The following is a 25,861-nucleotide window of genomic DNA, read 5'->3' on the forward strand; positions in this document are numbered from 1 at the left end:
CTCAAATAACCACCTAGAAACTTCCACCACCAGATTCCACTGTTTAAATCCTCGTCACCAGTTCACCATCACATTTCATGGATTAAAGATTGAGTGTGCAATATCATAAGGGAACAGTGTGCACCCCAAATTTCAATTGCAATCACTCACAAAACAAAAAAAAAATTCTCTAACCTCTTTTCTTCTCAAAAAACTTGTGTTAACACAAACTGTTGTTCCTCATAAAAACCTCGATCTGCAGGTTAATTAAGTTCTTCGATTTTGTTCAGCAGTTAGATCTCTCCTAATTTGCTTTCCGTGAGGGCAACTTCACCGGGATGAAACGTGCGCGGCAGTTGATCAGAGTGTGCAGACCCAAAATTGAAGTGTGCGGCTGTTTGAACAGATTGTGCGGCCAAAGATGGGGTTTCCGGTGATGATAACGGTGACTGCTGGTGTCGGCGGCTGCTGCTACTAATGTTTTGATTTCGATTATGGGGTTTTTGATTTTGATTATCGGGTTTTTCTGGTTTTTCTGGTTTGAGGTTGGATTGGATGGGATAGATTGTAGATGATGAGCAAAGTGTTCAAGAATCAGAAACACTGCTCTGATACCATCTCGACAGGTAAAGAAATAATGTAGGCTTAATTGTATTGTGATATTGCTTTTGTGATCCTTACACTGGAGAAACGAACATAATTTATACACAATTACAAGATGCAGAAAAAGGAAACGTAATAAAATTTTGGCTGGAACATAGGCTGGCAATGAGCTGGCGGATCTTCTAATTTGGGAGATGATGATCCCTAAATTATTCTCTTTTCTGACAGTGATACCATTATAAACATTATTTTATATTTTATTTACACAGAATTACCGTCTTTCTAGCTAGGAAATTCAACTATTGTTATTATTATTTTTTTTGGTGACGAACATTTGTGGTGAGCAGAAAACCGAAATAACCGTAACCGAAATAACCGAAAAATCCGGACCGAAAAAACCGAACCGAAACAAAAACCGACGGTTCAGTTTTTGGATTTTTAATAACCGAAAATTTCGGTTCAGTTTTTGTATAACCATTTTCAATAACCGAAAATAACCGAACCGAACCGATAAGTTTTAATAGTATACCAAATCTATATATTTTTATATTTAAGTTGTTTAAGTGTTTACCCATGCTACTAAGAATTATTAATTTTATTCTTGTTTGTTAAATATTTATAATAAGAACATTACCATGTTTATTTATCATTAAAATTTTCCATTGTTTATAAGAACTAACAAAGTTAAATATAAAAGTTAAATGGTTTTCAAAGTATTATAAAAGAAAACGTCTTAACAAAAACTTTAGAGAAACATTAAAATAGATTAGAAAGTTAGGTTTATGTGAATAATATTAATTTAAAAGACTAAATATATTAACAAGATTCTTAAACTTTGAATTATACTTTTAAGTTTTGAATCTTACATAATTTGTTTAAAAACCGAAAAACCGATCCGAACCGTTGCTAAAACCGAAATAACCGAAACCGAAAAAACCGAAACCGAACGGTTTTTAAAAACCAAAAACCAAACTTTCGGTTATGGTTTTGGTTTTACCCAAAAACCGAACCGAACCGAACCATACACACCCCTAATATGTATTGTTATTACACTAAAAATCAAAATTATTCAGAGTTAAATGTCCTTTTTGTCCTTGTGGTTTGGGTCATTTTATGAGTTTAGTCTAAAGGTTTGAAACGTTGCTATTTTAGTCTAAATAGTGTCAAACGTTGCCATATTAGTCCACTAGTTTAACTCTATTCATTTTATGTTATCCAGAAGGGTAATTTGGTCATTTTATATGATTGAATTGCCCTTCTAGTTAACAGAATTACATATAAAATGACCGAATTGCCCTTCTAGTTAACAGAAAAAATGGAGAGAGTTAACACAGTGGACTAAAATGACAATTTTTGAAACTATTTGGACTAAAGTGATAACGTTTCAAACCTTTAGACTAATCTGATAAAATGACTCAAACAACATGAAATAAAATTATTCAACTCAAATTATTTATAGCGTAGCGGGATTGGAGTTGAGATAAGGGTTACCGATTCGTCATTGTTGTGATTCAAATTTACGGTTAAAAAAAATTATTTAATGATTTTTCTATTTAGGTGCCGTATAAACCATCTTACCCGTACAACTTTACCCATTCCCAGATCGAAAACCGTTAAATTACAGTTTTCAATTTAGCAGTCGCAATCTCAAACCTAATGATTGATGAATAACAATAATAATCTAGGGTTTTCTTAATCCCAAACATCATTCATCCTCTGTTTACATCCCAAATTCACCCTTGATGTGCACTACAACGGTGAATTAGGGTTCGTTAAATGCTGGACCCACTGTTGCTGCAACTCCCTCTCCAATTCAACCTTTTTTGCTGTCAATCAACGATCTATGTTCAAGTAAGATGTCTATTTTCAATAATATTGTTTTTAATCTTCTGTTAATTGTTAATTTTCTGTTAATTGAATTAAACAGCATGCTGAATTACATTTTTTACTCATTTAATACAAGTTTTGTATGCAAACTAGCTGTGTGAAGATAAAATTTTAGATTGAAAAGAAATTGTGAATTGATTAGATAACAAGATAATAGTTAAGATGTGAAGCTACCTAGGGTTTCAGAGGATTTAGAGTAATTTTATCAATATACATATAGTTACTGGCCAAGTTTTATCAGGAGGACTTGTTTCATGTTAGACGCAAATCGCTCGTTTAGCCATAGAGTTGCTGCTTATCTAATTTTACTCGCGTATCAGCTTTTTACCATCAGTACCTAAACTCATAGTTGTCAAAGGCGCCAAGGGTGAGCCTTGGGCCTTGGTGTATAGCATAAAAATACAAATTTTCGGTTTTAGGCATGTTTTAGACTATAGTCAAAGGAAACGTTAGAAGTGCTGCGAATTGCGTTCCAGATCGTTTGTACCGGAACGCGGTACAAAAGTGTACCAATCGCCTATGGTACGCGATCCGGATAGTTAAATTCTACCATCCCCGCCCGTTTCCATAACATTGTTCCTATTGTTAAATTCACGTTTAATTCTATTGGAAACGTGTTTCCGATTGAAGGGGTCGGCGTTCCGGTGCGTCCTGATACATGTACCGGAAATTGAAAAGTCAATTGACACTAAAATTAAATGATGTATAACAGTCTGTTTCCCGCTCTTATGAAGTTTATGTTATGATTATGAATTTTCTTTTATGAAGTTTCTGTTATGATTATGATTTTGAATTGAAATTTAATGAAAGATCTATTTATATTTTTTTTATATATGATACGTGTACCAGACTATAGTGGTACGCCATAGGATACACCGTATCACGTACCGAATTAGCGTTCCCAAATGAACCTACCCCCACGTACCGATTTTTAGAAAGGCACGGACCGCGTACCGGAGCGTACCGCGATCCATGTGACTATGTTTTAGGCTTCTTTAGGGCTAGTTTAGGTGCTTTTATGTTGATTTCAGGCAGATGTAGGGTGGGTATAATTGTTTCAGACCTGTTAAAACCTGTTCAGACAGTATTTGGCCTGAAAAATGCGTCTGGGGGCCTGAAAGTGGGGCTTATGAAGCCTGGGCGAGCCTTGACAACAGAGCCTAAACTAATGTGATACGTGGCAACATATCATGTATGGATTTGCGTGTGTTATTATTTAAGTATAGAATATAGAATGAAAGTATTTAGGGTTTAGACAAGTAAAAGTAAATAGCATGACAAAGGATTTGTCTATCTGTGTGAAATTGTCTACAAGGTAGAACACACTTGCCAATGAGGTAGTGGTGGAGTGGTTGGGGAAAGACTTGGTGTTCCTTGTGACCCAGGTTCGACTCCCGCTCTCCCTATTATTTTCTGCGGCATCCAGGTGAAGGGCGAATATGGGTGGCGCCGGTTCCTCTTGGATGGAAAGCGAGGTTTTACCGATTATTCCACTGTCGTGCCTTCGGGCGGGTGGAGGTCGGGTTTCTGCGCATCTGGGAGAGCCAAGGGGCTGGCGGTGGTCGAGCAGGCGACCTTGGCCACAACGCCCGGTGTCACGGTGGTTGGCACGTCATTCCTTGCCGTTCAAAAAAAAGGTAGAACACAATTGGAAAAATGACCACTTCCGTGATTTTTTTCGCTATATCTATGCAAAGAGATCTAAGTTAGGAGAGTAAATGGTTGACTAATAAAGCCTTTAAAAATGTTTCCAAGGTATTTTAGACATAATCATGAAAATTTTGTCTATCTTGGTTAGCATGCTGTTGTAACTATTATGGTACCGTGATTGATTTCTTCCTGGTATGTGGAGTTAAAAATGTTGTCCATCGTTCCAGGATATGCTCGACCCTTCTTGCTATTTTAACTTTTTAATTTTATCATTATTATTTATTTCAATGTATATCAGAAAAGGTTATTGTTTATATATACGCATTGGGTCTTCTTTCTTTCTTGAACCAGTGATGATGAGGTACGATCTGCACTCAACAAGATGTACGAATATTCCCCAGTAGACGGATTCATAGATATATCAGAAGGGTTGGGAAATATGATAAAGTCACTAGCAAATGAACCATCAGTCGGACTTTTCTATGTTCAACAACACACTCACAAGGCGGTACCAAACCTTGTGAATCTTAAAAACAACATTGTCGCTAAATCCCGCGAAATCAGTTTACACACAGAAGATACTGAGGATTCAATCACAATGTTGAGATCAATGAAGGAATGTGGTTTCCCAATCGTCGATGATATGGTCAAAGACATTACAAAGTCTTTAGCCATCATGTCATCAAAACAACCGAAAAAAGGCTTGATTAGTAGCAAATCGGTTTCAGGGTCTCAAACGGGCTCGTGGGGTCCAACCGCTTGGCGGGGAATTAACGATTATGAAAAGTCGACTAACTATTTATCGTCTGTTTTCAAGTCAGCAAAAGAAAAGGCAACTAATCTTAAGTGGGCTCCACAAGAATCTACAGAAGAAGCCACTAATGGGTCTGCAAATGCAATGCAAATAACAGGGGAAGAATCTGTATCCAGTCATAATTTAACTGGGAATCAAGAAAAAGATGTGTTAGTTGATGATCTGATATCGAATCTTACGCGTTCTGAAAATTTTGATGAATTTAGAGCTGATAAAGAAGCAAAATTTGAGGAATGGTTAAGAGGCAATGATACTCATTCTGATTTATGAATAAGGGTTTGTTTATTCTTGGAGTTTTTGACCATCCTAAAGTTTGTAACTAAAGTTATTTGTCATAATTAGATAGTGTTTTTGACTTTTGAGGTCAATGTGATGCTATTTGTATGTTGACCATTTATAATTCAGCATGTGGTGGCTTTTTTTTTTAAACGAGAACTTCATTAAAACACACCGAATCCGAAGACCGGGACGGGAAAAAACAAGCAACTACATAATTATAAAATTACACCAATTCGACCAAAGAGCCGATTTATACCTGGACCTATGCTTGAACCAAAGGAAACCCAAAGTTCTAACATCGCTGAAAACTTCTTCCACTTTAGCTTGTTTACCGTTGAACTTTGTCTCTTTTCTCGCCTTCCAAACGTGCCAGCAGGTGATCGCCAAAATGCCTTGGATAGCCTCCTTCTCCCCATTTAACTTTCCACAGTGATTATGGATTTTGAGAATGTCTTTAAAAGAGAACGCGAAAAAGTTTGGAATACGACACCAAGCAAAAATTTTTTGCCATAACACCGTAGTAAAATGACAAGCGGAGACGAGGTGATCGACCGACTCGGGAGCGCTATTGCAAAGAGGGCACGACTCCTCGGTTGAGATTATACCTCTATTAAAGAGAGCATCCGTAGTAGGAATCCTATTTAATTTCGATCTTCAAATGAATATGTTGCATTTAAACGGAATCCAAGGAACCCAATCAATAACATACCTGTCGCTGAAATCGACGTCTTTCCGAAAAAAACGCTTTAATATCAGAAACGCTGAAGCATGTGGTGTTGATCATTTATAATTCACATGTGGTGGTGTGAAAATGTACAATACCAAACTAGAATGTCTTTGGGTAAAAGTTTACGTGTATATGACAAATAAATAATATAATGTGTCAAAACTAACATTATTATGACTAACCATGTAAAATATAATGTGTCAAAACTAACATTATTATGACTAACCATGTAAAATAGAAACAGAAAAAAACTATAAAAGCTTTTTTACTAAATAGTTAAACAAGTTAACGGATCAACCCGTTTTTATGGGTTAACCTGAACCTGATCTGTTTTTAATACGAGTCAACCTGAACCAGGCCCGTTTTTTAAAATGGGTCGTGTTAGTTGACCAAAATCTTTTTTTTTTCATTTCGGGTATGCGTAGGGTTCGGGTCATGTCAAGAATTGCCACCCCTTAGTACAATGGTCAAAAGTTTATTAAAAAAGTCAAAATGAGGTTAAAAGAGTATTTAGTTGTACTATCATCACATACAATCATGAGACAATAGAAGTACAACCCATCAATTCTCTTTGTAGATTGAATTTTAATAAAAGAGATCGATTGATACTTGTCTATTTGGTGTTAGAAGTTGGAACATCTACAGTTCTACACCAATCGTATTAATTTTATTAAATAAATTATTTAGTAATTTCTTTTGCTTTTCACCTTCTTCTAGATTTTTTTTTGAACGGTAAGGAATCGATATATTAAAACAAAGAGACTGAACCTTCTTCTAGATGATCTCAATATTGATGTTTTCTTCTTGAAGTAGGGGTGTATACACCATGATGTATTTGTGACACATATTTTCAAGTTAAATAAAGTTATCTTACATCATTTTTCAATTAATTAATCTTCTTAATAAAATGAAAATGACGTATGTCCACACTTTCTTTCCCTGTTTTTCTTTTTTACTTTTTCACTCACAATCACATTATATATTAACTATATATACTTTCTATAAAAGGAGAAATCCCAATTACATAAGAAAAGCTGATGTGTCAGCAGGAGAGACTGTCCAACAAGACTTTTCTTATATCATTATTACATCATAAAGCCTAATATTAAAAGCCTTAAAAATTCAAAGGTGGCTCACATTCATATTCCAAATGCCTGCCATCAAACCACTGCCTTAAACCTCTGACGATTCAAAATCCTGGCTCCATATTCAATTCAAAATTTTATAATCAAACATCTGGTCCCAGTTCAAAATTCTGGCTCCACACTTTCATCTCTCCCTCAAATCCAGTTCGCTCAACATCTGCCCTCAACATTTTATAATCAAACATCCGTTCCCAATTCAAAATTCTGGCTCCACATTCAAAATTCAAACCATATATTCTAATCCTATAAATAAGACATAATTATCTGGCTCCACATTCAAATCTCTCTCACTGATATCTGCGAGCGTCTCTCTCTCTCTCTCTCTCAAATGCATCTTTCTCGTGATTCAGCCGCTATTCTCCGATTACACTTCTTTGTTCGAATGTTTGATGATTCTGTTTACATGTTATCGTTCCAGTATCATTGTTCCAACATCGTCGTGTCAATGAAGCTTCTCATCACACATCAACCTTTCAATATCGATGTTGCAGTATAATTGTTGCAACATCGTGAAAAGTTGCATGTGCTACCTTCTTTGATGGGAGAGTTGCAACTTGAAAGGACGATATGTATCTTCTATCGTGAAAAGTCAGTTGTGCTACAACAGTTGAGAAGAGATCTTTGCATTTTAGGTTTGTTTCTTATTTTGATTAACTGTTGATGATGTTGAGAGTTTTTATTTACACTGACATTTTATAATATGTTAAGATACATGTTTATATTATTAAAATGAACTACTACATAGAAAAATAGGAATTTAATGAAATATTTATAAAGTATTACACGCTAGGGTTAACACTTGTTAAGATTTCGTAGACTCTGGCCTTTCTCCATCTGATTTCATGCTCTCTTTTGAATTTCAGGTCAGTTAGCATGTTGCAGATTTTCTGATCCTGTTCTAGAAGTTGTGTCAGAAACTCTTCTGCATTCTTCTGGAACTCTGATGGAGGAGAGTGGAGGACTTCATCGAGCAATGCTATGCTGTTCCAGGTTTTGTTGTAATTAGTGTCATTGATTATGTCGACTTTCCTGTTTAGTTCTTGGTCTGTTCTTTGTTCTTTGAGTGACCACATCGAGAATTGTGTTTTAACATTGCTGGTGTCTGACCAGTGGTAGAAACTGAAGTTTGCCATGTAGATTTTTTGTTGGTTTTCTGATTTGGAACAATTTTTGACAGAAAGTGATTTGTAGGACAATTTGTTGATGTTTTGAATCAAAAGTAATCATCGGTCTTTTATAGAGTTTAAAAACGCGTCTACATGGTAAATGAAGAGGTTAATTGTAATTGTGATAATCTGCTTTTGTTCTTTGAATATAGATATTTTGTCCCTTGGGTTTCTTGGTATTTAATTTTACAGTTTTCCTATAAAAGTTGGGGTTTTGAAAAGGTTTTTGCATTAAAAGACTGTTGTTTTGAAATATAGATTAATATGTTTATATTAAATCTACACGTTTTTATAATTAGAAATTTCAGTATATAAACTTATAGTCACTTCACCTGTTTTTCATCACGTTTTCCTACGAAGATATCATACTTTCAGGAAAGTCGAGTAATATAGTTTATTCAAATGGCGTCATTCACAAATGCAAAATCGGATGATTTAAAGCAGCGTTTTGTCAGGCAAATCGAGGAACAGGTGTATGAAGACAGGGCTACTCTTCAAGAGTTGAAGAGATGTTTTGATGGATTGCAAGTTGGCGTGTTCAATAGAGAGCAGGTTTCCAGAGATCTTATGCGGATGCCTTCAACTTCCGTTCGTGAGCTTTGTATTGTTAGTAATATAGAGTGCGGTGATAGAGACGTGGGGTTTGTGGCGATGCTGAAGGACATACATCGAGAGGTTCAAGAATCGATGGAGTTGAAGCTAAAGTTTCTTAATTCTTGCTGTTATTGTTAGATTTGAACTTTAATGTTGTTCAGTATGTGATGTAATTATTGGACTTTTAATGTCATGAATAAATGAATAAATTTTAATCTTATGAATCTATGTTGTGTTTTAGTTTTACTTATTTAGTGTTTGAGTTTGATTTAGATTATGTTGATGTTGAATTGTGTCTGAACATCTGTTTGGTAAGTCAACAGCAGTTTAATAGTATCAAGGGTTAGTTTGATGGTGAACAGATAATGTTGATGTTGAATTGTGTCTGAACATCTGTTTGGGAAGTTAACAGAGGTTTAATAGTATCAAGGGTTGGTTTGATGGTGAACAGATTATGTTGATGTTGAATTGTGTCTGAACATCTGTTTGGTAAGTCAACAGAAGTTTAATAGTATCAAGGGTTGGTTTGATGGTGAACAGATGAGTGCAAAGATAAAACAAATGTTCAGAGTTTGATCATTGATAATAGTTTTTTGAAGAATCTGTGCTCCTGCAAATTACAGAGAGTCAATATTTGGAGTTGTAAAAGGTCTGTTGTAGTTAAAGTTTGGTAAAAGAGAACATCTGCTGATGATGAAACAACCGTGTATGCTAACGACTGTTTCATTTACCAGTGTTGACTAAATAAATAAATTTTAATAGTATTAATCTTTGTTGTCGCATCTTCATTTAATGATTTCAGTCATTCCTAACAGTGGTTGGGCTAATAGCAGATGTTAGACTTACGACTGTTGAGTTACACTGATTGAAAACAACTGTTTTTGAAACTTATGCTTGCCTAAAAATACATCCACTGCTAAATGGTACCATCTGTTGTCATAATTTCTATTTATCCTAATGACTGTTGATTTACTATACTGCTGACTGTCATCCATTATGACAACAGAGGTTCTGACGTGGACAGATGTTAGCTAAAAAAACAACTGCTGAAAGTTATCATCTATTCTCATAACTTCTGTTTATCTAACGACTGTTTGACTCACACTGTTTTCAACGACCAACAGAGGTTTCCAAACACATTTTGTTAGACATCTTTTATTAAGTTTGTTAAATATGTTTTATATTTACTTATAGTTGTCTTTTAGCTATAATAGATAGCACATTTTCGTACAATATCTATACATGTATCTATATGTTCTATCAATATGTGTTATGCATGGTTTTCAATGTAAATGTAAATAACAAATTCAATAACGGGTGTATGTGTAAATATTTTTCATCTGTTGAAAGTATGGGAAAACGAAAACACAACCATCATTATTTCTTTAGCATCATTACACATCAAACATCTATCATCTGACTTCTTTCAAAAATCTCTTCTTCCCAGTCATTTTCTAGGGTTTCAACTTTCTTATTCTCCGTCTTCTACATTTCATTCACCGGAGGTTTTATTGTTTTTTCTTCAGCAACTGGTATGTACATTCATATTGTAATGAACTTTATATTGTTTAACCGATTTTAATTCAAAAAAAAAAATTCAAATCCTATCTTGCTACAAATACGATTTTAAACGTTTATTGCTATACATTCAAGAAGGGTTTAGTTAGGTGTTTGAATCATTTGTTGAGAACATATTAAAATAGTTATTATTTGCAGAAAATTTTTAACTCATACTCTGTTTCTATGATTAATTTCAGTAGATACTCTGTTAATACAAAAAGTTAATGTTCATCGTTGAAGCCAACTTTTTAATTTCAATGTTTTAACATCTTTACTGATTCAGGTTTTATCATGTATACTACATTTGTCAAGTTTCTTGATAACCCAGAATCTTTGAAACTGGTATGACATGTTTTTATATACATAATTTATTTTTATTGTGATATATATTTAACAGTTATTATGGTTTATATTTTCTTACACTACTTAAAAATTATATACAGGATGTACCTATAGCCTTTGCTAATCAAAAGTGGGGAGATTGTTGGCAAAAAAATAAGTTGCGAATCTATCATGAGTCTGGTAAAAAAATGGGTTGTGAGGGTCAGAACAGAAAATTCAACGCCAATAATAACTGACGGTTGGGACAGTGTTGTTAAAGATCTCAATTTGCCGAGGGATACTTTGTTGGTTTTCAGACCGTTAGGTGATTTTGGGCTTGAACTTTCATGTTTTGTTGATGGCATGTGTGGTGAATCTTATTTCACGTTTAATCGTTATGCAAGATTTGGTTTTACGGTATGACTATTGATCTTAACCTGAATCCTTTTGCATCTTAAACGTGTCAACACTTATTCTCATAAGTTACATACTTCACGTATAGTATTCATTATTTTTAATTTTATGCAGGTAATCGAAGACTGCTTCATTAAACAATTTTACGTAAACAGCCCACCAAGTGGCAAATTTCAAATCTGTTATAAGGGTTCCTATTGGAATGTTGAGGCGTCTAAGGTTGATACCAACTTTGTATTTGCTAGAGGATGGCCGGAAATGTGCAACGATGTGGGATACTGGAGGATGATTTGCTTGTGTTTAGCAGAATTGATGATGTTGTTTTTGAGGTAGTAGTTTATAGAGATGAGACTGAGATTTACTTTTCGAAGAAACCTGAATCTGACGATGATAGTGTACTTGAAATATCGAAGGCTGATTATGTTGAGAATGTATTCAAGGTACGTATGTATTTAGCATTAGCAGTATACGTTTTAATTATTTTAGCATTATATTAATTATTTCATTAATGTTGACCAGGACATCTATGAGGATGAAGAAGTTGTGTCTACACGTGAAGGAAGAACCGTTACTCAGGTACTTACTAAATTATTAAAATTATTTATTTTTAATTTAACACATATAAGAATTTAATGTTTTTACAACTATTAGTAATGCTGTTTACTGATGTTACATTTATCCAATAATGTATTATTTAGAAGAAGTTACCAACCAATGCCGAATGCACATCGAAGAGACGCATGTCTTCACGATTGAATAAAACACAAGATGTAAGTTTACCATCTTAAAGATTGTTATATTACTATGGTCATTAAAGTTACTCTATGACAACAAGTTAAGAAGAAAGGTAAAGTTACTTCTGAGAGAAAGGAGACGGTCAAGAATATGACTAAGGGAAATGCTGCCTTACCTTTCGACACAAGTGATCATATTGGATGTTCTTCATCTGCTCACAAAGTTAAGGTATCTATACTCGCCACTTAATTAGTATATCTTATATAAACTGTTTTTTTTGTGTGCATATATTCAACATTCCTTTAATTCACATGTATATGTTTACTTTTTCATCAAGGGGAAGAGAGCCGCCAACGTTCAGAAAAAACTTATCTGTAAAAATAAGATTACAAAGACTGCAAAAAAACATTCTAGACATCTTCTCGACCCTGAGTTCTTTCATTTTGATCACAAAGGAGACTATAGGCTGGTATACCATTTTTTATAACAAACTAATGATTTATGTTTATTTGTCTGACTATTATTTTTTCTACACAATACATGTAGCGTCTTCCTGTTGAAGTTGCCAGACGAGCAGGTCTTTCTGTTGATCTTTATCCTTTGAAAGTTCAAAACATGGCTGGAGTTGTGGAGGTTTATGATGTTAAGTCGGAGTTAAATGAATTGAAGCCACGTTATGCGTTGGACGGTTGGCGAAAGTTTATGACTGAGAATAACTTGAGGTTTGATGATATGTTGCACTTCACATACGTGTCTTCGCAACAGAAGATCGTATTAAATCAAGTTACCTCAGTTTAACAATGACATTTAAGTATGTTCTGATATCAGATATTAAAACTCTGAATTTTTTGATGGTGATGTTGTATGTTTTTTTTTTAAATTATTAACTTGATGTTTTGTTGCTATGTATAGCTAACATGATAAAACACTGTTATTAGCACTTTATGTTTTATATATAGATGATATCATGCTTCTTTTTGCTAATAGTAACTGCAATTAGTAGAAACTTGGTTTATTAATCGCAAATGTGACATTCTTCTGCATTTATGGGTTTATGAATTCAGAATAATGGATGGATATATATGACTGTATTTGGCATGATGATGTTGTGTTTCATTTTGTAAAAACCAGGGAATTGTCAGATAATAGATTGCTTTGCCCGATTAGATTATGTGTTAAATTATAGTTCTTTAAGTCATCGTTTCGTTTTCTTGAATTTTATGTAATTTTGTAAAGAAGTACAATAACAAACAGTGGTTTGAACATCTGTTTGCCTTTTGGTCAATAGTTAATGGAAACCCATGTTAGGTTCAACAGTGTTTTGAAGAGGAAAACAGTGTGAGAAGACAATAGATCTGATTAAGTTAAACATCTGTTCAGATTTAACAGATGTTTGGCCTTAAACAGATGTTTGGCCTTTTATATCAGAGGTTTGGACTTAAACCGTTGTTTGACCTTAAACAGATGTTTGGCCATAAACAGATGTTTTGCCTTAAACAAATGTTTTGCCTTAAACAAATGTTTGACCTTCTATATCAGATTATTGGACTTAAACAGATGTTTTACCTTAAACAGATGTTTGGCCATAAACAGATGTGGGGCCTTAAACCTAACATCTGTTTAAGGTCAACATCTGTTTGACTATTGGTCAACATCTGATTGACTTTTGGTCAACATCTGTTTGAATTTTGGTCAACATCTCATTTAGTATTCAACAGAACTTTGAATAACTCAACATCTATTTAATTTGTTGTTTCGTTTTCTTGAATTCTATGTAATTTTGTAAAGTAGTACAAAAATAAACATTTTTACAAAATCCCAAATCACCCTATCATTAGTGTAATTTTGTAAAGTAGTTTGCTATCAACATTGTTGAATAAACCTATTGACCATTAGTGTATATCAATTTTATAAGCATGCACTAATTATTTTTTTACTCTCTGTCAATATGGGCTATGCATGGTTTTCTAAGAAACGACCCGTATTTGCACACGGGTCTTACCGCTAGTTACTATATAATAAAAGAAACTAGGGACATATGGCGTTCTACGAGGCAGTCTTAATTATTTTTATAAATATTTATTATGGAAAGTCAATTATTGATAATATTAAATTTAAAATTTGTAGAAGAGATTTTAATGCTAAAGACAAAGATAACTGATAATAATATATTAATTATTATAATCATATATTAATTATTAAAATATAAAAAATATATTAGCGTTTTAAATATTTATAAAGATAAAGATTTTATTTAATTGGTAGTTTTAATTGTTTTTATATTTTGATGATAAAGACAAGGATAACTGATAATCACATATTAAAATAAAAATATTTATTTTAATCAACTGTTTCGTTAAAAGGATTTATTCAATACATGTAGAACATATATATTTTTAATACATGGTATATTTAGAATCCTATTTCTAATAAAGGATCCCATTATTCCGTTTTACACTCCAATGGAATAATAATATTAAATCATAATATCCAGCTTATCGCTTGTATATTTAATATTTTTTACTAAAATATTACTTTTTTTTTCTGCTGATTATTCAACATCAGGTAATACGTAAGTTTCTAACCTAATAATAAATAAATAAACAAAGTAAAATGTTATAAACCATGTAATACACAACTCTCTAACCTAATAAAAAAATAAAGTGAGATATTACAATAAGTAAATAGTACCTCAAGGTTCCTTTTGTTAGAAAACACATCTTGATGACTAAATGTTGTAAAATATTACATTATTCGTTTAAGACATGTGTTTATTCAAATCGTGCAATACACGAGTTTTTAAAAGATGTAACTATTTTATTCAACCCATGTAATACACGGGGTTCTAACCTAGTATATTTATAAAATATAAATTAGCAACATTTTGTTGCTTTACATTGTTGTAACTTATGAATTGGGTGTTTTTCAAAAAAGTTTGTGTATTTTTCATTTTTAACCCAAAGGTCCTTATCTTTTGCATTTAACCTCTTTAACTTTTTTACTTTTAACCCACATCTTTTCATCTTTTACAATTTAACCCCCACACTTTTTATTTTTAACTTTCGTCCCCCCATACCTTTCATGTTTTGCAAGTTTTACGTTTCGTTCTAAATTTTGCGAGTCAACACGCCGCAACGTGCGTGTGTGAGGTTCAACTGTTTTTCGTCTGCTTTTTCCTGTATCACAGACCAGTCACAACACGTCTATTTTTCTTCGTTTAACAAGTTCGTCGTAACGCGCGAGTCCTAGATCGACTTAGTTATTATTTTCAACGTTTAACATTTATGGCTAATTTCTTCGCATTAACACGTCACAACGGACGTGTGTGGTTGAACGATTTTACGTCTGTTTTTCGTTTGATGTTATTTTTTTTACTTTTTTTATTTTATTACGAGCTCTTCTAATGTTGGTGGTCGTTGTCAGTGTGCGACATTAGTGCTACTTGTCACAATTTTAAGAACGTATTTAACCTATTAAATTATTACTAATAATTTGTTTCGAGTTTACCATCGTACCCCCCTTTACTTAAGAAAAAACTAATTTTTTACGTGCATATTTTTGTGTACGTGTCAGTATAAATTCGATTTGCTCTACATTTCGACGTAAACTTTTCCTGGAAAAGATTCAGGTTAAATATAATACGTTTTGTGATACCCCAGGAAAACGCACAGCACAACTAGCTTCATCAGTGACTACGTGCTAAATTTCGGGACGAAATTTCTTTCAACTTGGTGATGATGTGACAAACTCGTAGTTTGCAGAGTCTTTCTCTATGTACTAGTTCTTTTTATGATAGTCTTGCATTGTAACTACGTGTACGTTATATGAGATGATTATGGTGTTTGATTATAATTGAATAGTTGTGAGCTTGGTAATGTATAATATGAATGAACTAGAAACCGAAACATCTTAAATAGTTACGAACCGACTACCATACAAATGTTCTACTGTCACAAAATTTAACCATATAACTCCAACCTTGTCAAAACAGTCATATATAATCCATAAATGTTCCAACAAGCGTTACTTGATCCATAAAGATACACACCGATATATGCTAAAATGGTACAACAAGTTTATTTTTATCTAAGAAACTAAAGTTTTTTATAAATTTTGATCTCTTTCCGCCTCGATTCCATATAATAGCTGATATTTCTTGGTGCAGCATAGACTCCAAATTTGAAATACAACATACCAGGACCTCGATCATGCGTTTTGTATCTCTTTTGATTATCAATGAAAACTATTACTTTGCCTCCATCAACGTCGTGTATAAGATTAATTTTAAACCATTTATCATATAAACCAGTAGCTATCACCGGTGTCCTATAATACCTCATATCTCCATCGTAAATCCTCAATATTATTGTTGTGCTACCATGGGCCGCGCCATGGATTTGAACTATGGTTGCACCGCTGGTTCCGTTTGGGACGAAGGCCAACCCTTCAAACTGCCATATTCCTGAACTGTAGTTAGGCTGCATGCATATCAAATCATTTAAAGGATATGTCAAAACCAAAACTCTTTTTCCGTCGTCGCAAATCAGGGGTGAAAACTTCTAAAACGACACAAACCTAACACAAAGTTTATGGGTGTAGGTTTAATCTAAATGGCGACAGGCAGTTTCGGGTCAAATCCATAAACAGATTTAGTTAAACATGTCGTGTTCTGGTCAACTTAGTGGGTTGAGCCATTTAGCTCGGTTCTTATAAAAGTTTATGTGTTTTGTGTCACTTTATTCGAAAAACTAGGTTATAAACTCATGTATTACACGTGATGAATAAACGAAATATTAAATAGTTAGTAATAAAAATTTAGTTAGCAATAAAAGTTTAGGAATTGTAAAACGCTATTTTGAGACGATACATTATTAACTTTATATAGTTAAAAAATTGATTACGAAAGAGTGGAATAAGAGAAGCGGAAAAAGATTTTTGTCTCACAAAATTGTGACAAGTGACTAGACCAGCCACTTATTTATTAGATATAGCTTAAAAAGGAGAAAAAAGAAAAAAAATATATGTTTTATAGTTAAACATGGTTATTTTATATGCATTTGTATTCTTAGTACTAATATGCACGTAACAAAACATAAAAATATTTTAGGTTAAATGAGTCGTGCTTGTGTCAAACTACGAAAACTCGTGTTTAGCTTCATGTGTCTGACACAGTTTCTGAGTTCATTTCGTATCTGGGTTCGTGTCAAAATTTCCGGCTTCATGTAGGGTTTAACCCATCAAATGTATGAGGAAGAGTAGTACGACACGTAGCGGGGTGTGCATACAGCTAAAAACTGATGACGCCCATCAAGTTATATACCATAACTTCCCTTTTTTTTTTGAAACTCAGCATGACGCCCATCAAGTTATATACCACAACTTCCTTTTCTTTTCTGAAACTCAACATGTAAGAGTCTATACTATGCAGGTAAAGGTGAGCCAGGTGTGCGCCTAGGCTGCTAGGCGTTGAATTGATGCAAGATGAGCTTTTGATTATGCGAGATAATGGTATAGGATTCAAGAAAAATCACTAAAGGCTTATAAGGCAGCTAAAAAGAAACCCGGTGTTTATGAACACGCATTTTCCAAATATACAACCTGCCGTGTTGGATCTCAAAAAACCGAATTAATATTCGGTGTGGACTATTTTTGGGACGAAATGGATTTAAATACACGAAAAGGGTGATACGTATGTGAAGTCACAAGTATACTCACCTAGGTCAAGTCCATAACTTAAGCCTAAACATCAGTTTGCATGCACATATCATGGTCATGAGTTCAACGAAAGTATCTCAATGTAAACAAATATAACCTAAAAATAGTCTCATTCTCTCCAAATGCTAGATGAAAACAAAAAGTGACAAACATCTCAAATCATGTCTTTTATGCTTTGAAATACGGTAAATGCTGCTCCTAGAAATCCCAAGCCAACAATCAGGTAGATATTTCGTCTCTGCAAATCAATCCACCCAATAAGTTAAAAAGCTAGTAAAAATAAAGTAGATATTCATCTTTTAATATGTTATGGTTATCTTACATGTAACTCACTTAGGTTTGTGGTATTGATATGAAGGAAGCAGAACATTGGAATGATAAGGGCCTCAACAAAATAAAAATGAATTATAAGTATTCCAAATAGCCTAGCTAAGAAATAAGTTTGTGGGATTGATATGAAGGAAGCAGAACATTGGAATGATAAGGGCCTGAACAAAAAAATGTAGTATAAGTATTCCAAATAGCCTAGTAAAAAATAAACAAAACTGATTATTATACATGAAAAAGCCATACCAGCATCGCACCAATGATCGCTCCAGTTAACGATATGATTTTGACTGAAAAGGAAAAAAGAAATATGATTATACACATTTAATAGACATGTATTATACGAGTTGAATAAATGAAATATAAAATAGTTATAAACAATTTCGACATGAAGTCAAACACGAAAAACTCGAACGGAACATAATATTCACATGTTGACACGAGAAGGCCCGCTTAACCAAAAAATAATTATTTTTTTATTCTTTTTGCATATTAATGCTTCATAATTATATTTTTACATCTAATAATAAAATCTGTATAACTAAATTACATTTAATTTATGAAATCTTATGACGTTTTCTTTTTTAATTTTTGACAAAAAAAAAATATCTTACATCCAACACACTTTGAAATAAAAGAAATAGAAAATAAATGGGTTAAGTGGATCAATTTGTGAATCCGCCGGGTGTACATTGGCTCCTTTACTAGATCAATTATAAGGGTCCGATTGGATTGAACCAGTTAACAACTATAATACCAATCGTTAGCAAATCAGATTGGATCACGAGCATAAAACAAACATGGTAATTTTGTGGTAGCAACCATGACTATTTTCTGGATATTTTTTAAACTAATTCGAATATCATATATTAAACAAACAAAGAGACTCAATTAATTAACACACCCCTAAAAATGTATCACTAAATAACTCACCGTATAGTTGGTCAACTATGTCGTCCACTATAATGAATACCAAAGTGACTAACACCAGCAATGTTTTAATGATGAATTTGTAATGATGATGGCTCCCCCAGTCCTCCAGTGTCAACATATCAGATTTTTTTATAACCGATGCCATATTCAAAAGGTATGTTATCCCTTGGTTAATCACGGAGCAAACGATTGCTACGTAAAACCAGTTTATACTTAATAGTAGGTTGTTCGTGAATGACTGTTTAACATCGTTTCCAAATATGTTATATCCCACTGATCTTATGCCTCCGTGTTTAACATCGTTTCCAAATATGATATATCCCACTGATCATATGCCTCCGTATAAAGTTGTACTACTCACCAATCGGTAAGCCTAAGGCCGACAATGAATGCTAGTGTCTGATCGGTAAACTTGAGGCTGACGATGAATGCTGGTGTCTGACAATAGGGCTGTAAATGAACCGAATGTTCAACGAACAGTTCGGCAGGAAGTTCGTTTACGTTCATTTGTTTAATAAATGAATGAACACATACAAAAATTTTCGTTCGATAAGCTAAATGAATGAACATGAACACATGTCTCGTTCGTTCAATTGTGTTGGTGAATGTTCAGTAACATGTTGGTGAACATGTTCGTGAACGTTCGTTCATGTTCGTTTTTTTATGTTCATGAAAGATTTGTATACTTTTATTCATGTTATCTACACTATTTATATTTTTTAATTTTTATTTATATATTACCCTAACAATTAAAATAGGAAACCTTATTCCCACTTTGTTTATGCATCTTTGCCTTTCCTTCCTCAATATTCACATCAATGAACACTATTAATCTCCTTTTCACAATTATGGATTCAAGTTCCAGCACTACTCCCTTTACCATCCACCTCTAGCCTCTGTCACTTTCACCAATTTTACTTGTTTTCGTGAACACATTCATTTCTTTACTGAACGAATGCGAACATAATATCTCGTTCGGTAAGTGTGCATAAACCGTTCGTGATCACATTTATTTCCTTAACAAACGAATACGAACAAGGCCTTGTTCGAGTTCGTTCGGTTCATTTTACAGCCCTACTGATCGGTAAGCTTGAGGCCGATGATGAATACTAGTGACTGATCGGTAAGCTTGAGGCCGACGTTCTCACAACTGATGGCTGATCGTCAAGGTTTATATCTTCTCAAAATTCTTTCTTCCTCATCATTTTGTAGCCTACGTCTATGGGTTGCCGATGTTTGATCCGTTGATTCTAATTGGGATCAGGAGAAGGATACACGAGTTTGAGTAAGTTTATACAAAATAGTTAGAAATAAAGGAGTGTAAAATTACGTATTCGGCTCCAACAACCGCCGAGTTTCTTCGTCTCCGGAGTCTTAATTTGTGCATTTCTTAAAACCAAATAAATTAAATCTAAGTTAGTACATGAAACTTACACAAGTTGATAATGATGAAAGAACATCCAGAGGGAAGGAGAGAAATGGTCAGAGAGAACCTTCAAATATTGGAGTTAATGTTAACTACATAGAACATTGAATCATTGTGTTTATTAGAAAATCAAAGTATGACTGACGAGTCAAAACACAAAAATTACCGTTACTAGTTACGCTCGAATTCTCTAGCTCAAACTAGAGGTGTAAAAAAAACTTTTATAACTTAGTATACAATAATGGAGGACAAAATAGTTACCATATATATAATGCACATAAATATGTACGCTAAGGGCAGTTATAGAAAGAACTCACATATTAGTTAATAAAACTATGAAACCCAAATGAATGGACCTCCTTACACCTTTTCTGTTGGAACATGTAACAGCTTGACACGTGTAAGATGTACCGAAAAAGTACTTTTTTGTAACAGGTCTGCAACATGTACTGAAAAAACACTTTTCCTAACAGATTCAATCCTAATAGTCTTCTTTTATTCAATTAACAAAATGACAAAATAAGAGTCTGAGATAACAAAAAGGGGTGGCAATGTAACTTCATATGGTTGCAGGATATCAGAAGATCAGCAAAAGGGTGATATTGTTGCAGGATATATGGTTGTAGGATATTAGAGGAAAAGAAATTTTATTTTATTATGTCAAAACTTAATCAACACCAAATGAGCAATAAATATCATCCATTATGTATATAATTATTCATCGTTGTGATTTACAAATTGCACATGTTTAGTCCTCATTACACATATTGTTATCTATTATCATTATATTAAACATTTAGTTTTTGGAAAAAGTTTATTATCTACAGGAAAACAGATATTTGTTTTCTAGGGTTTTGAATTAACGTAGAAAAAAATTATACACAAGTAACTTCCATGAATAGAAATAAGCAGGGGCGGATCTATGTGGCCGGGAGGGGTAGCTCGGGATACCCATCAACTTTCTTGACGAAGTGTATATTTTTTTAATCTCCGTTTTTATATATCGGGATACCCCTAAGCAAATGTCAGGATATCTTAAATGTAAGTGATGAAAAAATGAAATGAAATTTTACGTTTGACGGAAACGATAATTTTCCAGTCGACGGAACTTATAGGGCAGCATGTTAAAAGAATGTAGAAGATGAAGTTGTCTTAATATAATATAATAACATGAGCATTGAATGAAAAGGCAATGAGCATTGAATGAAAAGGCAAGAATAGTCTGCATAAGTTAGTAAACAATATTTATTTGTTTTAACGTTTTTTTCACTTTGTTTATTTATTGTTTACCTCCACAAAATATTCATTGAAAATGATATGAATGCACATTTTTCACAAATTGTATTATTTCATATCCTATTTGTTAGGATCTGAGACTCTCATGATTGTGTTTGTTTGTATAAATTGAACATTCAGAGAATATGAAACAGTGAAAAGTGCAGCGGAAATGAATACAAACTTTGTAAACACAATCCAAAGAAGAGAATAGTATGATAAACAATTGCTTCACATTAAGTCGAATGATTGAATTACAAAGTAAATGATTGCAAGCATGCTTACAATACTAAACTCCCCCTCAGCCTGATACCCCAAGGTTGGTTGCACAAGATGAAAGGATTGGACTGGAGAAGAAGAACCCACTCAGTCAATCAAATGTAACAGTACAGGGCACTGTTCCATTTATAGGCAAACCAAACCACGGAGGCATCTAAGCTGATGTCACCATGATAGTGACATCTAACAACCTAACAACCTATAAACACTGTTCTATACAAACTACTGATGTGTAACAACTGATTATAAGTACAATACAAAACAAGAGAAAACTACTGCTTCACGTTCCACTGTTGTAGCCTGAGCACTGATGTTGAGCATCAGTGCTTTCTTCAAAGGTGATCAGTCTTTTGACTGGGAAGTGCTTGTGTCTTCAGCAGTACTTAGGAAACGACAGTAGATAGAGCGACAGTGTTTGTCTTCAGCAGTCTTTGGAGTTTCATCAGTGTTTGGTTCATCAGTTGTTCTAGTGAGCAGTACTTAAGATCCATCAGCTGTTAGATTACCACTGTCAAGGGGAAAGCCTAGTGTAAACAGCTGCTTATTTTGAGTCCACTGTTGTGATCCGGTTTTGGCTTTCATTATCTGTTCCTCTGGTAAGGTTCAATCCCAACAATCTCCCCCTGGAACAGATAATGCCAAAACCCTTCATTATTCTGGACCTTTATTGCCTCATCAGCAGTTCCCTTATTTGCCCTTTGAGTTGCAATTCAAAAGTTAAGGCATCTGTATCATCATCATCCCTACTAATTGGAAGATCAAGGAGATCCTGCAAATCTTCAAGACTCTAGCCAAGAGCTTGTTCCCTTGTTAATTTCTTCACTTATCCACTAGACTTGAACACTGTCAGTACGTGGGTCTGTTTATCAGTTTTCCACTTTAGTACTTTTGAGCCTGGTGGGTTTCTTGGGAGATTTTTATTTGAGGAGGTGTTTGGTGATGTTGGCCTATTCATGACTGGCTGAGCAGTACTTGCATATTGGTCCAACTCAAGAGTTTCTTCAATCATTCTTTTTATGCCTTCTTTCACAAGGTCATCACCAGCAATTAACTCTTGAGTTGTTTCAGCATCCAACAGTTTTTGACTCCTTCTTTTGTAGATGGCAGCACCAGTAGGAGCAGTGGTTCTTTTGACTTGCAAATTTGGTGGTCTTTTTGAGACCTCTGCTTTAGAGTAGTCAGGCTTTTGTGGAGCTGTCGGATCTTTCTTCCTAAGTTCCTCCAACCTTTTATAGGTGGCCCTGACCCTAGCTTCTCCCCACTTTGACACAGAATTCCTTGACCCATATTCAACAACTATCAGCTCCTCTTTCATTCTCTTCAACTCTAAGACTTTGTCAGCTTCAGACTGTTTGAATTTTTCAGGGGGAGTCTGCTTGACCTTATTTTTTATCATTTCTTGAATCCTGGCTGCTTCACTTTCAAGCTCAGGAATGGTCCAGTTTTTGTACATGTGTTTCTCCCCCTTGTATTTCTTGGTTGCCATGATGCTTTCAATGTAGTCTTTTCTAAGAGTTTCATCTGCTCTTTCTGAAATTTGTTGACATACATTCTTTGCAAATTGTTCTAAGGATCTGACTTATGTAAGCAAGAATTGGTAATTCTGTTGAATTTCTCTATCAGATTTTCCTTGAGCATTTCTTTTTGAGATATCCTCTGCTTGTTTAGCTTTGACTTTCAAATATTCTTCAATATTATTTGGTCTTGGATATCCTTCAACTGATGGCAAACTCCTTTTAGCAGGGTCATCCTCATAGTAAAAGGACTTAATTTCTTCTCTGATTGTTATGAGTTCAAGAGGAAATTGGACACCTGCAGGAGGTAAGGGCTTGTAAATTTGAGCTCAAGAGAGAGGAATGGGTTTTGGAATTGTGACAAGTGCTTGGGATTTTGAAGCTGTTGGTGGTGGTGATGGAGAATCATCATCTGGTATGATAACCCTTCTCCTTTTTATTTTAGGAGAGATAGATAATGTTTTGGATGGAACAGTGGCAGTGGTTTGTGACTGACAAACAGCTGTTGAAACAACTGGTGTTTCAACTGCTGTTGTCATTACAACAGATGTTTTAACATCTGCTGTCTTCTGCTTTATGGCAGGAAGTGATGGTGGAGATGTTGTTTTTGGTGGTGATAAGGCAGTGGAAGTGGTGTGTGTTGAAGTGGTGTGTGTTGAAGTGAGAGCAGATGTTGAAACAACTGAAGTACCAGCAGATGTTGGTATAACAGAAGTTGCAACAGCTGTTTGGGTGGAGGTTTGATGTTGGTGGCTTTTGGACAGTGGTTTTGAAGTATGCTTTGGAAGACTGGATGGTGTGGACTTGGGTTTCCTTACTTTTCTAGTAAGATTTCTTTTTTCGAACAGGATTTTGATCATCCTTTTCACCAGAACAACCCTGCGCATTCAGCTCCATGAAAGCTCTTTTCTCCTCATTCCACCTTGATAAATCCTTTGCCGCTCTATCCCTTTTTACACTTATGACACCATCATCAAATGCATTCTGGGTAACATCAACCTTTTTGCTACCATCTGGTAAAGGAATGTTTCTGAGCATTGCATCCTTTTCTGGATCAAGATACACCCCATTTGTGACAACTCGAGTTTCCGATTTTCACTTTCACATTTATTGCACGTTGACTTTGACTGTCTAGTTGTTTGACTCGTTGGACTTGAAATTGTACGCGTTGTGTTTTAATGAAACGTATTGTCATTGTGCATATATGTGATTACTTGATGTTGTAAATATAATATTAGGATTATTACAAAACACTTAGACTGATTAAATCACGTAATGCCCGACGAATCGAGATGTGATTCACCATCAAACAAGCTAGACGAAACATAATTTTATTCGCCATTTAGCCCACTCGACGAAACATATGTGTTTCGCCGAGCCCTGATTCGCCAAAGCCCAGTTACGGCCCAAACTTGTTTGCGTAAATATATATATATATATTAGGTTAGGGAAACGGTTACCCAAAAAACTCTAAAACCCTAGAACTCCTCACCTACTGACGGCAGCCTTGAGACCTCGAGACCCTCAAAGAACGACCAAATCACTTCTTGTTTATCGTGGTTAGTGCTAATTTGTATCCGATTATATGTTTTAAAACAATTGGTTGAATATTATTCTCACATGTCCTCTGTGATAATTATTTGATATGCTAGTGGTTGATTGACATGTTTGCATCGCTAAATGATTTAAGATTGCCTATAATTGCCGATTATTACATCGATGATTTCACGTGTGTTGGTCAGTTATTATGTGATTATGGTGGTGGCTCAATTGTTGGTAAATTGTTGTACGTCATTGGATGAATGGGCGGCTGGGTCAAGTGTAGGTCCAATCAACAAAATGGTGGCTCTACACCTTTAATTATAGCAAAAGTCAAATATGCAGTGCATGTGTTTACTAAGAATTTGTCAGCCAACATGTTTGTATTGCATGTGATTTGTATGGGATGGGGCATGTGAAGTGTCGGCTAGTAATTATTTAGAGGTGTAGGTTCAAGTTCATAAGTCAGTAACAATAGCCCTAGGGACATGTGGCGATCAAGAATTCATTGGTCAAAGGAGATGCCAATCTCCGATTGGTGGGATGGGCGGCCCAATGATGGCCATTGGCTGATTGTAACGGCCCAATAACAAGAGATTGCCAACCACATTTATGTTATTAAGAATTATTATCGTGGCGGTTGAACTGGGGACGAAACAAACATATCGGCGAATCACCGGTTGACGAAACCGAATTGGCGAAACAAAGGTGTTTCGCCAAGACCCATTGCGACTGAACAACTTTGGCGAAACAGAAGTGTTTCGTCGGAGTGGGGTCACGGCGAAACAGGGGGCGTTTCGCCGATTGGTTAATTTGCACAGTAACTTGGTAAATTTCTGTTAGAAGTTAACTGGAATTATAAACAACTGATAGTTGATACGCATGACTTCCATGATACGTGCTATGTGCTACTTGGTAATTGCTTATGTGCTATTTCATTTGATGGTATGTGCATGCATGAACTTCGGGAATATAAACT

General features: G+C 34.5%; 1 protein-coding gene and 1 long non-coding RNA gene across 3 annotated transcripts; one reads left to right on the forward strand and one right to left on the reverse strand.

Annotated features, from left to right (window-relative positions):
* The first annotated feature begins 2,042 nt into the window (after window positions 1-2,042).
* LOC110872436 (BLOC-1-related complex subunit 8 homolog) lies at window positions 2,043-5,330 on the forward strand. The gene is made up of 2 exons (XM_022121232.2): window positions 2,043-2,433; window positions 4,471-5,330. The coding sequence occupies exons 1-2, from the start codon at window positions 2,426-2,428 to the stop codon at window positions 5,201-5,203; spliced, it is 741 nt and encodes a 246-aa protein (XP_021976924.1). The 5' UTR covers window positions 2,043-2,425; the 3' UTR covers window positions 5,204-5,330.
* Window positions 5,331-17,263: 11,933 nt separating this feature from the next.
* LOC110870958 lies at window positions 17,264-20,456 on the reverse strand. Of its 2 annotated transcripts, none has more exons than XR_002553378.1 (5): window positions 20,284-20,456; window positions 18,850-20,099; window positions 18,163-18,206; window positions 17,923-18,077; window positions 17,264-17,827 (listed from the first exon to the last, which is right to left on the reverse strand). It is a non-coding gene; the product is annotated as an uncharacterized LOC110870958 (long non-coding RNA). The 2 variants fall into 2 exon arrangements; XR_002553377.1 differs by having other exon boundaries at window positions 17,912-18,077.
* Window positions 20,457-25,861: the final 5,405 nt, after the last annotated feature.

The sequence above is a fragment of the Helianthus annuus genome, chromosome 8, assembly GCF_002127325.2.
Source record: "Helianthus annuus cultivar XRQ/B chromosome 8, HanXRQr2.0-SUNRISE, whole genome shotgun sequence".
In the NCBI taxonomy this organism is placed as follows: domain Eukaryota; kingdom Viridiplantae; phylum Streptophyta; class Magnoliopsida; order Asterales; family Asteraceae; genus Helianthus; species Helianthus annuus.